The 12,923-nt window shown below is 39.7% G+C and overlaps 1 protein-coding gene across 4 annotated transcripts in view; it reads right to left on the reverse strand.

Moving 5' to 3' along the window:
- The window catches only part of DNM2 (dynamin 2), an 84,396-nt gene that overhangs the window by 58,022 nt on the left and 13,451 nt on the right, over positions 1 to 12,923 (reverse strand). For all 4 annotated transcript variants that reach the window (XM_025167815.2, XM_015888387.3, XM_088137579.1 and 1 more), the window contains exons 2-3: positions 1,516 to 1,589; positions 1,076 to 1,225 (exon numbers count right to left, since the gene is read on the reverse strand). In XM_025167815.2, coding sequence (XP_025023583.1) covers positions 1,076 to 1,225; positions 1,516 to 1,589 — 224 coding nt within the window. The remainder of the gene's footprint in view (positions 1 to 1,075; positions 1,226 to 1,515; positions 1,590 to 12,923) is intronic.

Raw genomic sequence — 12,923 nt, forward strand, 5'->3', positions numbered from 1 at the left:
ACTATACAGATTTTTGCTACGAATCAACATTACCAAAAAAAAAAAAAAAAAAAGCATTTTAATTGGATATTTCTATTGAAATGCACTTTCAGGAGTCTGAAGCTTTTAGGCAGTATTAAGCAACCATTTCACTTCTAAATATTTCAAGTGCAAAATTTCCCAAAGCATCCCATCTTTGAATACAAACCTGATGTTTCAAGTCCAAAGTGAGCTTCTCTGAGCATTGTGGAAGCATTTCAAGCATGAAACAGTGCCTTGAGCTCAGGGCATCTGTTTTTTGCTCAAAGCCCTTTCTTGGTTTTCTTTTTTTAATAATTTTTATTAAAGATTTTCACAAAAGTAAAAGAAAACATGAAATAATATAGAGTAAGATTAAAGAAAAGAAAAAGAAAAAAGATGCAAAAATGTGAAAAGAAATACAAATAGGAAAGAAGAAAAGATGTATAAAGTAGCAACTTTCAATCTTCTTTACAGCAGTTACAAACTTATTCTTTCTCCTCCCTCATTAAAATTACATCATAATTCCCTTCTTCCCATATTTAACCCTTTTTAATCAGCAAATCCATAAATCACCATTCAAAGCACTTTCAAAGTGCCTGAAATGGCTAACTGCACACTTAAAAATGCAGCATCTTGTGAAATTCCATGCTCAAAACATTTTATAATGAAGTATTTTGTACATCCCTACCCTCAAGCGCATGTATAGACATATATGTGGATGTATGTCAGCAATAATCACTGCTGGACAGCCAATTACATCCAAAAACAAGATTCTCACAAAATCCTCTTTCATTAAAAGGATAAAGAGATTAGGTTACAGAAATCTTAACAATGGAATACTTTCAACATTTGGGATCTAATTTATCTCTGACTTTGTTATGGTGGAGCTTTCTTCATTCTCTCAGTAACCACCCTTCAATGAATAGGAGAGTTAGTTATCTGTTTTCCAGTATAGTTCCAAAATATTATTTGGAATAATATTTTCCAAATCTCCTCCTTCTTTCCTAGGCACTGAGAAGACTATTAACATCAACTTCTACAAAATTTACTCAGAGGCAAAAAGCATACCACTTACCATGTGGTGAATATACCCTCAGGTTAATAGGAATAGGAGAAATGCCTTTGTTCGTTCCTGTCACCCTATCAGTCTCTGCTTCAATCTCCTGCCGGACTTCATCAAAGTCTGTAAACTTCTTAGACTTGCAGTGCAAAAATTCTGCATATTCTGAAAGAGAGAAGATACCTCTTATGAAGCTCAAATACAAACCTATGGTAAATTTTTGAGAGCTCACTCAAGAATTATAATTTATTATCACAATTTAATCATACTAAATACTTCATCATTCTTACTAATTTTTAAGGCATGACTGAATATTTAAAGCACTCTAAATTCAAGAAGAAACTGTATATGAATATAACATCATCCACAGAAGAATTTGGATTATTTTGTGAGCATAACATTGTCTACAGAAGAATTTGGATTATTTTGTAAGCATAAATGAATGGACCACATACCTGTTTTAGAAAAGATGAGCTGAAGGATAAGAGGCCGTCGGGTAACAATTCCAGAACCACGGGGCAGGAAATCTCTGCAAAATATGTTGACAATATATTACTACGATAGCTTAAAACAGACCATAACAGGAAATTTTACTAAGAAAATATTTTTAAATGTACTTATTCAGCTACATGATATACTGCAAGTGTCCAGAAAGCTGTCAGAAGCCTCGCAATTACTTAATCATGGCTGCTAGTTGGCTTGCTTCGGTTCTGCTGGGGGTGGAGAAGGAGACAGAGAAAGCACCGTTAAAGGCAGATGCTAAGTTATCTTTTCCCAGGAATGCCATGGTCGTACCAGCATGAGACCAGGAGAAATCCAGACAAAAGAACTATGGTATGGAAAGGGGGGAGTAAGGGAAAAAGGGTTAAGAAAACGTTGCTGCACGCGGGCTTTTTAGTTTCAGCAATGCTTTTGAGACTGTATACTTCTTCTCAATAAATGAACTTTTCTTTGGACTTATCTGAGTCTCTAGGGAATCATCTTTATTAGGAATTGAGTATCGTGGGTTCTCACATTTTGCTGAAACTCCTCTTTGTATTTCTACCCGAGGCGGAAGCCTAACGAGGAGGATCTATAGCAGCAGACTTGAGGCATCGACTAGTCAATCGTGATGGAGGAAGAGATAATAGAATATGGAGCTAGTGGTGGAATGGAAGAAGAGATGGAGAGGTTATCAAGACCCGTGGCCCAGCTGCCCCTGGTGTCCGATAAAGAACAGCAACATGGACAAGCGTGGAAGCCAACCCAAGAGTTGGGGAGGTACCAGGAGGTGTCGTTCTTGGAGAGAGAGAGACTGACAATCAATGGTCCCTGGGTGCGAGCGAAGCGGAGTCAATGTGAGTTGCCACCCTGGAGGGGTCTATGAGCCATTTTCAGGCTGATGTCATAACCATTAAGGGAGAGCTGAGGTCGCTGGGAGGGCTAATGAGATCGCTGAGCACTCGAGATTGGAGACTGACTACAGAGAGCGCTCCCTCTGATGACGGGTGTAGAGAGCAAGAAGGCAGAGAGGCGGGGTCAGGCAATGAGGACAAAGGGACTCCAGTCCACCCATTTCAACCCCAGGGGGATCCGCTTAAATGTTGGGGTCTCATGATGAACTACAGCAGTGACCTGAAGGAACTGGTAAGTTTCCTGGCACACGTGAAAATCTGCATGGAGAATTGCAGTCAGCTGCTCCTGAACGATGTGCAGAGGGTGGCATACATGTCTCGTGCCCTGGTGGGACAGGCAGCAGAGTAGCTGATTGAGATGCACGAAGTCAGAGCGCCGCAGCTCGTTAACCTTAACAGATTCATGCGGGCTTTGCAGAAACGGTTTGAGGATTCGGGCGCCAGGTTAAAAGCAAGATCAACCCTGGAAACCCTAAAATAGGGCAACCACTCGGTGTCAGACTATGTGCTGGAGTTCCAAAGCCTTGCGGGGAAGCTCCGAGATTGGCCCAAGCAATTCAAGGTGCGCTGTTTCCAGAAGGTGTTGAGACCTGAGCTGTGGCAGCTGGCGTATTCCAGGGCAAACCCAAGAACGGTAGAGGAGTGGATCACCCATGCAGCGGTGGTGGAAGCCAACTGGATGGCAGTGAACCCTCGTCCCCAGAAGGTCGCCAGCACAGTGGCCACATTGCCTCGTAGACCAAGTGGCAAATGGAAGGAGAGTGGTCCCGAGCAGCGAACTGGGGAGCGCACTTGTTTCAAGTGTGGGAAACCGGGGCATTTCGCCACGGGTTGTCTGAAAACCAGCGTGCCCTGAGCGACCGTTAAAAGTAAACCACCAGGAAAACCCCTGAAGGATCCCAAAACCGAGAAGAAGGGAACCACAGCTTTGGGAGCAGACAATGAATTCCAACACCCAGTGTTCGAAGAAGGTCCTTCAGAGGAGGAATTCCAGTCAGCAGGAAATGCCAGCCACCTGTCCTAAAGCACATCCAGGGGCAGGTGGGTGAAAAGCGGCGTGACGAGCTGGAACCCGAGTTGGAGGAGGATGAGGATGGGGTGTCATGATGGTTGGGGTGAAATTAAGGGCTCTTGGAACCACCTGCAAGGTACATTTAATGGCATTAATAGACTCAGAGTGCACCCATGCCTAATTAATCCGGTTCTTGTAAATGGGCTCAGACTGAGGGTACGGAAACTGAAAACCCCTATTATATTTAATCAACTGGACGGGTCACCTGCAGGCAGGGATGCAGTGCAATACTGCACTGAAGAATTTGAACTGAGAATGGGGACTCACCGAGAGACTTTGAAATGCCTGGTGGCTCTGCTTGCGGCTTATCCTTTGATCCTGGGACTGTCTTGGCTTAAGTGGTGGAACCCCAAAGTGGACTGGGAAACGGGGAGCCTAGTGTTTAAAGATGGGGTTTATATGGCTCCATGAGAGAGTGGGGAGAACGCTCAATTGGCGGCAGTAGGAGTTGCGAGTCCAAAGGTGCCCCAGCCCAGCCCGCAAAGTCTAGGGAATCGATCCCAGAGTAGTACAGAGACTTGGAGGCAGTACTGAGCGAAACGAAGTCAGACCAGCTACTCCCCCACCGGCCAATGGACTGTGCCATTAAAATTGAACCTGGGGCGAAATTCCCTAGATGAAAGACCTATTCAATGACTCCAAAGGAACTAGAGGCGCTGAGACAGTTCCTAGATAAAAACCTGGCGAGGGGTTTTACACAGCTGGCGAAATCCATGATGGCAGCTCTCGTTTTGTTTAGGGAGAAAAAAGACGGCTCGTTAAGACTATGCACTGATTATAGATGTCTGGATGCCACCTGCAAAGAGAATAAGTACCCCCTCCCTCTAATGAAGAATCTGTTGGCTCAATTGTCGAAGGGCAAAAATTTTACAAAACTGGATCTGAGAGACGCTTATTTCCGAGTGCGGATCAGGGAGGGGGATAAATGGAAGACGGCGTTCAGCTGCCCCTGGGGTGTTTTCAATACCGGGTTATGCCCTTCAGTTTGTAGGGCACCTCTGGGGTGTTTATGCAATTGATAAATGAGGTGTTACATGAATCTTTGTATCAGGGAGTTTTGGTATATTTGGATTATATCCTGATTTATTCTGAAACAATGGAGGAGCATGTAGATTTAGTGATTCTGAGTAACTCCTCAACAGATAGATGCTTCCTGCTTCTCATATACAAGCTATATACAAGCTATATGAGAAGACTAGTTTAAGAGTAAGGTGCAGTCACCAGGAAGAGCCAGTTTGGTCTAGTGGTTAAGGCACTAAGCTAGAAAGCAGGAGACTGTGAGTTCTAGCCCTGCCTTAGGCACAAAAGCCGGCTGGGTGACTTCGGGCCAGTCACTCTCTTCTCAGCCCAACTCACCTCACAGGGTTGTTGCTGTTGTGGGGGAAATAGAAGGAAGGAAGGAATATTAGGTATGTTCACTGCCTTGAGTTATTTATAAAAATAATAAAGGGGGGGATAAAAAAACCTAAAAAAAAAGATCTTTCTTACTATATTAAGATTTCCAGGGAGGTGGAACAAGGTTATATATTAGCTCAACTGCTTTTTAATATTTATATAAACTCACTTTACTCTCCACACCATGGACATTCATGCCCCAAAATTACCAGAAAAAAATCCAATACTTTTATATGCAGATAACGTGGTATTATTTTCACAAGTACAAGTTGGCATGAGATGAGCACTGAAAACTTTAGCAGCCTTTTATAAAAGTGAACATTTGATCATAAATTAAGAAAAACAAAAATGTTAGTGTTTTCCAACAGCACACAGACACAAATGGACACAACAACAATGCAATTTAATAGGTTAATGTAGAATTGTTTTCCAAACCAATAGGAAATTTAAGGCTCAAATTGTCTGTGCTGCTTCAAAGACACAGAATGCCATAACCATTCTAAGACTTTATAGAATACAAGGAGGGAAATTTGCTCCGGTAGTGATTAAACTATTTCAGGCCAAATCAATACCACAAATGATGTATGGAATACAGCTGGGTCTACTTTCACATTTCACAACCTATGAATGGATTCAATCAGCTTTCCTTAGGGCCATAATAAGTGTTCATATTAGACAGATATATGTCTAATGTAATCCTGAGCCTGGAAGTAGGCCTGCCAAATTCAGGCCTGGTCCAGAATGCTAATCCACTTGGATTCATCTGCAGAGTGAATCTGGTGCATGACACCAGATTTGCTTCAGAAAAAAATTGAGCAATTGAGTACTAAGTTAGAATCACTTGATACTAAGCTGACATCCTTTGAAAAAAGAATGGATGAACAATTTGTAAAGATGAAGGAGGAGGTGAAAGAAGAAGGAAGATGGAAAGCTCTGTAAAACAAATGTCTGGAGATATAAAACAAATTAATGATAAAGTGGAAATTTTGGAGAATAAGACAGAAGTTATGGACAGACAGTTGGAAAGAGAATTAGAAAATTTAACTCTATTGGAATTAAAAGAGAAAGAATTCTGATTGAGATTTAGAGCTATTCCTGTGATGGAATGGACTTATGAAGGCCAGGCTCAGGGAGATAAGCGTATTCTTAGCCCCCAACAGGAGCGTGGGAAGTTCAAGAAGATGAGGCTGGCACCTCCCTAAGGAATTCATGGTGTTGTGGCTGGCTGGCTTGGGAACTAGGGTTCAGTCTGGGGAGATTTCTGTCTGGAGGTTGAAGCTAATAAACGCAACAGAACTGTATTTGCATTGTCTCTTGGAGTTCTTTGGGCTGAACCTGACAATTCCAGAGGTTATTGATGAAGATACTAGAGAAAAGATTATAAAAGCTTTGGCATTCCCCATTTTTAGATTGGGAAGAGGAGGATACTGAGGCAGAAATAGATAAAATTTATAGAATAAATTCAAGATTTGTGAGAATAAGAAATGTTCCAAGGGATGTTCTGGTCCATTTTGTGAGGAAGAAGACAAGGGATCAAGTTTTGCAACAGCATTTTCATACAAGATTGAAAATTGATAATATAGATATAATTGTCCTAAAAGAAATTCCTATCAGAACTCTATGCAACAGGAAGGGGGGGGGGGGTTGACTAAAAGATTAAAGCAGAAAAAGATCCAATTCCAGTGGGACAAATTGGAAGTTGTGATTTTTACTTTTAAACAACAGATTTCGACTGAATTCTGTTCAGAAAGCAAGAGAATTTCTAGAAAGATTTAAAGAATTGGATGAAATTCAAATGGGAGATGTCAGAAGAGACTATATAAAAATTACAACAGATGCAACAGGAATCTGAAAGGGATGATACTGAATTAGTGCTACAGGTATTGACTTTTCTAAATTTTTGGCCTGATGATGGATTACAAATGTTTAACATGGAATATAAATGGAGCAAATGCTCCTCAAAAGATTTTTAAAAATTCATTATTTTAAAAAATTAAAACAAGATATTATTTGCCTGCAAGAGACATCAGAAAAAAGTACACAAAATATTTGATTTATAAAACTTTGGGTGAAGAATTTATTTCAACAGATACAAAAAGAGAAAGGAAGAAATTGAGTTGTTTTGTTCATAAATCCCCAGCTAAAACCAGAACTTGTATTGACTGATGACCATGGTAGATTTGTTAGTGTGGAAGTTAATTTCTATAGGGCTAAAACTATCGTGTTAGGAATGCCTCAGATGAAGATTGAGTGACATTCTATAAATGACTTATGGAGAGATTAATAGTTTTTCCTATGAAAACTGGTGTTTGAGGGGGATTGGAAAGGAGTGATTTCCCCACAATTGGATAGAATTTCAGAGAAAAATATTAAAATCACTCAAGGTAAATTACCAAAAGTTGCTTTTTTAAAAAAATTTGATGGACAATTTAAGGTTGGTTGATGTATGGAGTCAGAAAAATGGTAATTCAAGAGAGTATATCTATTTTTCAGAAAGACATGGATTTTTTTCAAGTTTAGATTTCAAACAACTTGGTTACTAAGGTCACTAAAATAGCAATTTTATCAAAGACTTTCTCAGATCATAATCCTGTGACTTTGGTTTATAAAAGGAAATCCAGTTCTTTTAGATAGAGACTAAATGAAATGTTGTTACAGAAAGATCGTAAAAAGAAATTAAAAGAATTTTTTGAAAATAATTTAAATAAAGGCACTGATTTAAGAATGGTCTGGGACACACGTAAAGCTTTTATTAGACATAATACCGAACTCAAAAAGAAGAGGCAAGAGAAAACACAGGCTATTTTGAATGAGATAAAAAGAAAAGAAGTAAAGAAATTTCCAGAGAAGATAAGTGTTTCTCACTACAAATTAAGTGTTTACAGTAAAAATTATCTATGTTAACAGTAAGAGAAATGGAAATAAGAATGGAAAAGAATTTTGAATTTGCAAATAAACCAGGGAAATGGTGCATAAATTAAAAAAAGAAAAGAAAATGTTATTGAATAAAACGGGTTTTAAGATTGAGAAGAAGGTACAATACTTATTACTGTGACAAATATGAATTGTATGCTATTTCAAAATAATTATGTTAAGACATGGAATGAAGTTAAAAAAGATATGTTAAAATGGAAGAAAATATAGTTGTAATTGCTGGGGAGAATTTCTGTGATTAAGATGAATGTTTTACCTAGAATGTTATTTTTGTTTCAGATAATACCCGTTTTAACAACTGATGCACCATTTAAACAATGGCAGAAACATATATCTAAATTTGTGTGGCAGGGAAAAAAACCACAAGTTAAATATAGTGTTTAGATGTAAAAGAAAGAGGAAGAGTAGGTTTACCTGATTTGAAATTATACTTTGTAGCCTGTTGTTTCGTTTGGATGAAAGAGTGGCTGTTGCTGAGAAATAGAAAGCTTTTGGAGTTAGAAGGACATGACTTGAGATTCAGGTGGCATGGATACTTATGGTATGACAAAGCAAAGGCTTTATTAGCAAAGGCTAATGCAGATTTTAAAAATCATTTTGTCAGACACACCATATTGAAAATATGGAATACAGTGGGGCAAAAAAGTATTTAGTCAGCCACCAATTCTGCAAGTTCTCCCACTTAAAAAGATGAGAGAGGCCTGTAATTTTCATCATAGGTATACCTCAACTATGAGAGACAAAATGGGGGGAAAAATCCAGAAAATCACATTGTCTGATTTTTAAAGAATTTATTTGCAAATCATGGTGGAAAATAAGTATTTGGTCAATATCAAAAGTTCATCTCAATATTTTGTTAGATATCCTTTGTTGGCAATGACAGAGGTCAAATGTTTTCTGTAAGTCTTCACAAGGTTTTCACACACTGTTGCTGGTATTTTGGCCCATTCCTCTAGAGCAGTGATGTTTTGGGGCTGTCGCTGGGCAACACGGACTTTCAACTCCCTCCAAAGGTTTTCCATGGGGTTGAGATCTGGAGACTGGCTAGGCCACTCCAGGACTTCTTACGAAGCCACTCCTTTGTTGCCCGGGCCGTGCGTTTGGGATCATTGTCATGCTGAAAGACCCAGCCACGTTTCATCTTCAATGCCCTTGCTGATGGAAGGAGGTGTTCACTCAAAATCTCACGATACATGGCCCCATTCATTCTTTCCTTTACACGGATCAGTCGTCCTGGTCCCTTTGCAGAAAAACAGCCCCAAAGCATGATGTTTCCACCCCCATGCTTCACAGTAGGTATGGTGTTCTTTGGATGCAACTCAGCATTCTCTCTCCTCCAAACACAATGAGTTGAGTTTAGACCAAAACGTTCTACTTTGGTTTCATCTGACCATATGACATTCTCCCAATCCTCTTCTGGATCATCCAAATGCTCTCTAGCAAACTTCAGACGGGCCCGGACATGTACTGGCTTAAGCAGGGGGACACGTCTGGCACTGCAGGATTTGAGTCCCTGGTGGCATAGTGTGTTACTGATGGTAGCCTTTGTTACTTTGGTCCCAGCTCTCTGCAGGTCATTCACTAGGTCCCCACGTGTGGTTCTGGGATTTTTGCTCACCATTCTTGTGATCATTTTGACCCCACGGGGTGAGAACTTGCATGGAGCCCCAGATTGAGGGAGATTATCAGTGGCCTTGTATGTCTTCCATTTTCTAATTATTGCTCCCACAGTTGATTTCTTCACACCAAGCTGCTTGCCTATTACAGATTCAGTCTTCCCAGCCTGGTGCAGGTCTACAATTTTGTTTCTGGTGTCCTTCAACAGCTCTTTGGTCTCAGCCATAGTGGAGTTTGGAGTGTGACTGTTTGAGGTTGTGGACAGGTGTCTTTTATACTGATAACAAGGTCAAACAGGTGCCATTACTACAGGTAACGAGTGGAGGACAGAGGAGCCTCTTAAAGAAGTAGTTACAGGTCTGTGAGAGCCAGACATCTTGCTTGTTTGTAGGTGACCAAATACTTATTTTCCACCATGATTTGCAAATAAATTCTTTAAAAATCAGACAATGTGATTTTCTGGATTTTTTTCCCCATTTTGTTTCTCATAGTTGAGATATACCTATGATGAAAATTACAGGCCTCTCTCATCTTTTTAAGTGGGAGAATTTGCACAATTGGTGACTGACTAAATACTTTTTTGCCCCACTGTAAGACCATATCTTGGCACACCAGCCAAAATTCAACAAAGCCCATCTTTGCCAGATTTTTCATCTTTATTCTAGGTGTGAGTCCAAGAGGATCACCAAATTTCATACCTTCTCCACAATATTGTCCAAGAACCACAAGTGAATTAGATGTTTCAGTGAAACCAAAACAATAAACAAACAGCAGTTCCATCTTGCTTTGGTTTAAACTGAGCTTGTTTCTTCCAGTCCAAATCCCTGATAACCACAAGACATTAGTTTGTTGCTCTTCTCCTACAGCTAGTAACTGGAGCCACTCATTTAGGTAGGAGTTAATAATTAAGTTGTTTCTAATTCCCAAGCCTTGCAAGCAATCCAGAATGATAACACAGTGGTATCAAATGCTGCCAAAAGAAATAAAAAGGGCACACTTGCTCTATACAGGTCCCAAAGTTAATCTATTAGAGTGATAAATGCCATTTCCAACCCATGACCAAGCCTAAACCCTGAAAATGATCCAGTTAATATATTTCCTTTAGGGTCCTCTGTAGCTGATTTCCCACCAATTTCTTAACATTTCCTAAAACGAATGCTGGAGAATGGGCAGAATTAGTTCAATATAGCCAGATCAAGAAATGGTTTCTTGAAGAGAGGAAGCACCCTTACTTCTCTTAAGGCAATCAGCATTTCACCCTTAGTTAAGAAGGCACTGATCATCTCCCAAATTCACCCAACTGTACCCCATGACTGCCCAAAGGAGGTAGGACAAGCACAGCCTATAGATGGCAGAATTTATTCTACATAGGATCCTATCCACTTCCTCAGATTTCAGAAGTTCAAAAAAATCTTCGTTGACCAGGCAAAATCCCCAAGTGTATTATTAAATAACCCATTTTGAGTATCTGGATATGAATGCAACAATTAAAAAGTGCCACCATGGGTTTGATACAAACAAATCATGCCAAACTAATCTTACTAGCTTAATAGATCAGAGGGACATCAGGGACACAGTATAACTTGACCTTAGCAAAGCACTTGACAAAATCTCTCATGATATTACCATTAATAAGATGGTGAAAAATGTGGGTTAAGTGATACTGTTAGATGGACTCATAATAGGCTCAATGGCCTTAGTAGATAGCTGTCCAGCCCTTGCTTGAACAGATCTAGTGAAGGGGTGGCCACCATCTCTATGACTGATTGGCTCTACAGAAGAACTGCTCCTACAGTTAGGAAGTTTTCCCTAATATACAGTTATAATCTGCCTTCCTATAACTTAAATCCATTATTACATGTCCTGTACTGGGGTACAGTAGAAAACGTCCTTTCAAATAATTGAAGTTATTATTGTCTTCTCATGCCAAGGTTAAACATTCCCAAATCTTTCACTCTCTCATGATATGCTTAGTTTCACTTTTAGTCTCCTAATAATTCTTTCTACCATTTTCTGAATCTGTTTTATCCTTATTAAAGTATGGTGTCCAGATGCAATTTGAGAAATAGCACAGAACTATTACTTCCCATGTTTTGAAAACTACTGTTAATGCATTCTAAAATTGTACTGCCTTTTTTTTCTTGCAGCCATACCATCCTGCTAGCTCATTCACTTTGCAATCAACTATTACTCCAATATTTTTCCAGTACTATTACTAAGCCAGGTATCCCTCATCCTTTGCCTCAGCATTTGAATTTTTTTCCTGGATTTTTTTTTCTAATTGTGCTTTTAACTTTCAACAGTTGCTGACCAAGTGGTTATTAACCAAGGACTACCTGTAGATTTAAATTACAATTGGGAAAAATTTCCTAATGGTAAAAGCTGTTCAACAATGCTTGATTACCTCAGGAAGTGGCTTTTCTTCACTAGTATTATTTAAACATATTTAAACATATGCTGGATGACCATTTGTTGGGGATGCTGTAGGGGATGCTGTAGTAGTGAATTTCTGTACTAGGTAGAGAATTGAACTAGATGATCTCCAAGTTTCTTTGCCAACATTTACATTAAAAAATTCTATGATTTAGTTATCAGCCAAGCTTAACCAATTGTTATTTATAAAACTACGTAGATCATCAAATGGAGTCCTTGGGGTTCTCTCAGCTTGGTTCTTTTCTTGCAAACATTTCATTACCCGGCTAGGTAACATCTTCAGTGCTAAAATGGGACGAGGTTTGCTCTCTATTTATCTGCTGTGGCCTGCTTTGCCAGTGCTGGTGGGGGTGGGGGTTCTGTTTTGCTCTTCTGGTAGTTCATTGATTAGCATATGTTGACTGCTCGATTGTGTGCCTGGTGGTGACCTTTGCTTATCTGGGTGCTGATTGCTGGAGATGATTGCTGGTGATTGAATGCTGGTGAGGCGATCTTCTGGTCTTTTGTCTCTTTTGAATAGTATGTAGATGCTGTTTATCTCTATGTGTCTGCTACTTGCTGCCTTGTCTGAATACCAGGCTTCCAAGAATTCTCTTGCATATTTGGATTTGGCTTGGTCTAAAATGCTGAGAGTTTTCCAGTTAATACTGTGGTTGAGTCTGTCCATGCATTGTGCAATTAAGGAATTTTCATCATGTCTTCTGACTGCTAGTTGGTGCTCATGGACGCGGTCTGCTAGCCTTCTGCCTGTTTGTCCTACGTAGTGTTTGTTACAGTCCTTACACTGTATGTTGTAGATGATTCCTGTTTTTTCTTCTTGGGCAACTGGGTCTTTTGGTTTACTTAGGATATGTTGGAGTGATTTTGTTGGTTTGTGTGCTACAGAGATGCCATATGGTTGTAATAATCTATTGGTGGTTTCTGAAATGTTTCTGATGTATGGCAGTGTGATCCTTTTCGTGGCTTGTGTGGGTTGTGTTGTAGTAGGTTGAGTGGTCAGGCACTTTTTGATAAAGTT

The sequence above is a fragment of the Python bivittatus genome, unplaced genomic scaffold (genome assembly GCF_059951505.1).
Source record: "Python bivittatus isolate LINGU-HERP-01145 unplaced genomic scaffold, Pbiv_v1 ctg000220_np1212, whole genome shotgun sequence".
Taxonomy (NCBI): Eukaryota; Metazoa; Chordata; class Lepidosauria; order Squamata; family Pythonidae; genus Python; species Python bivittatus.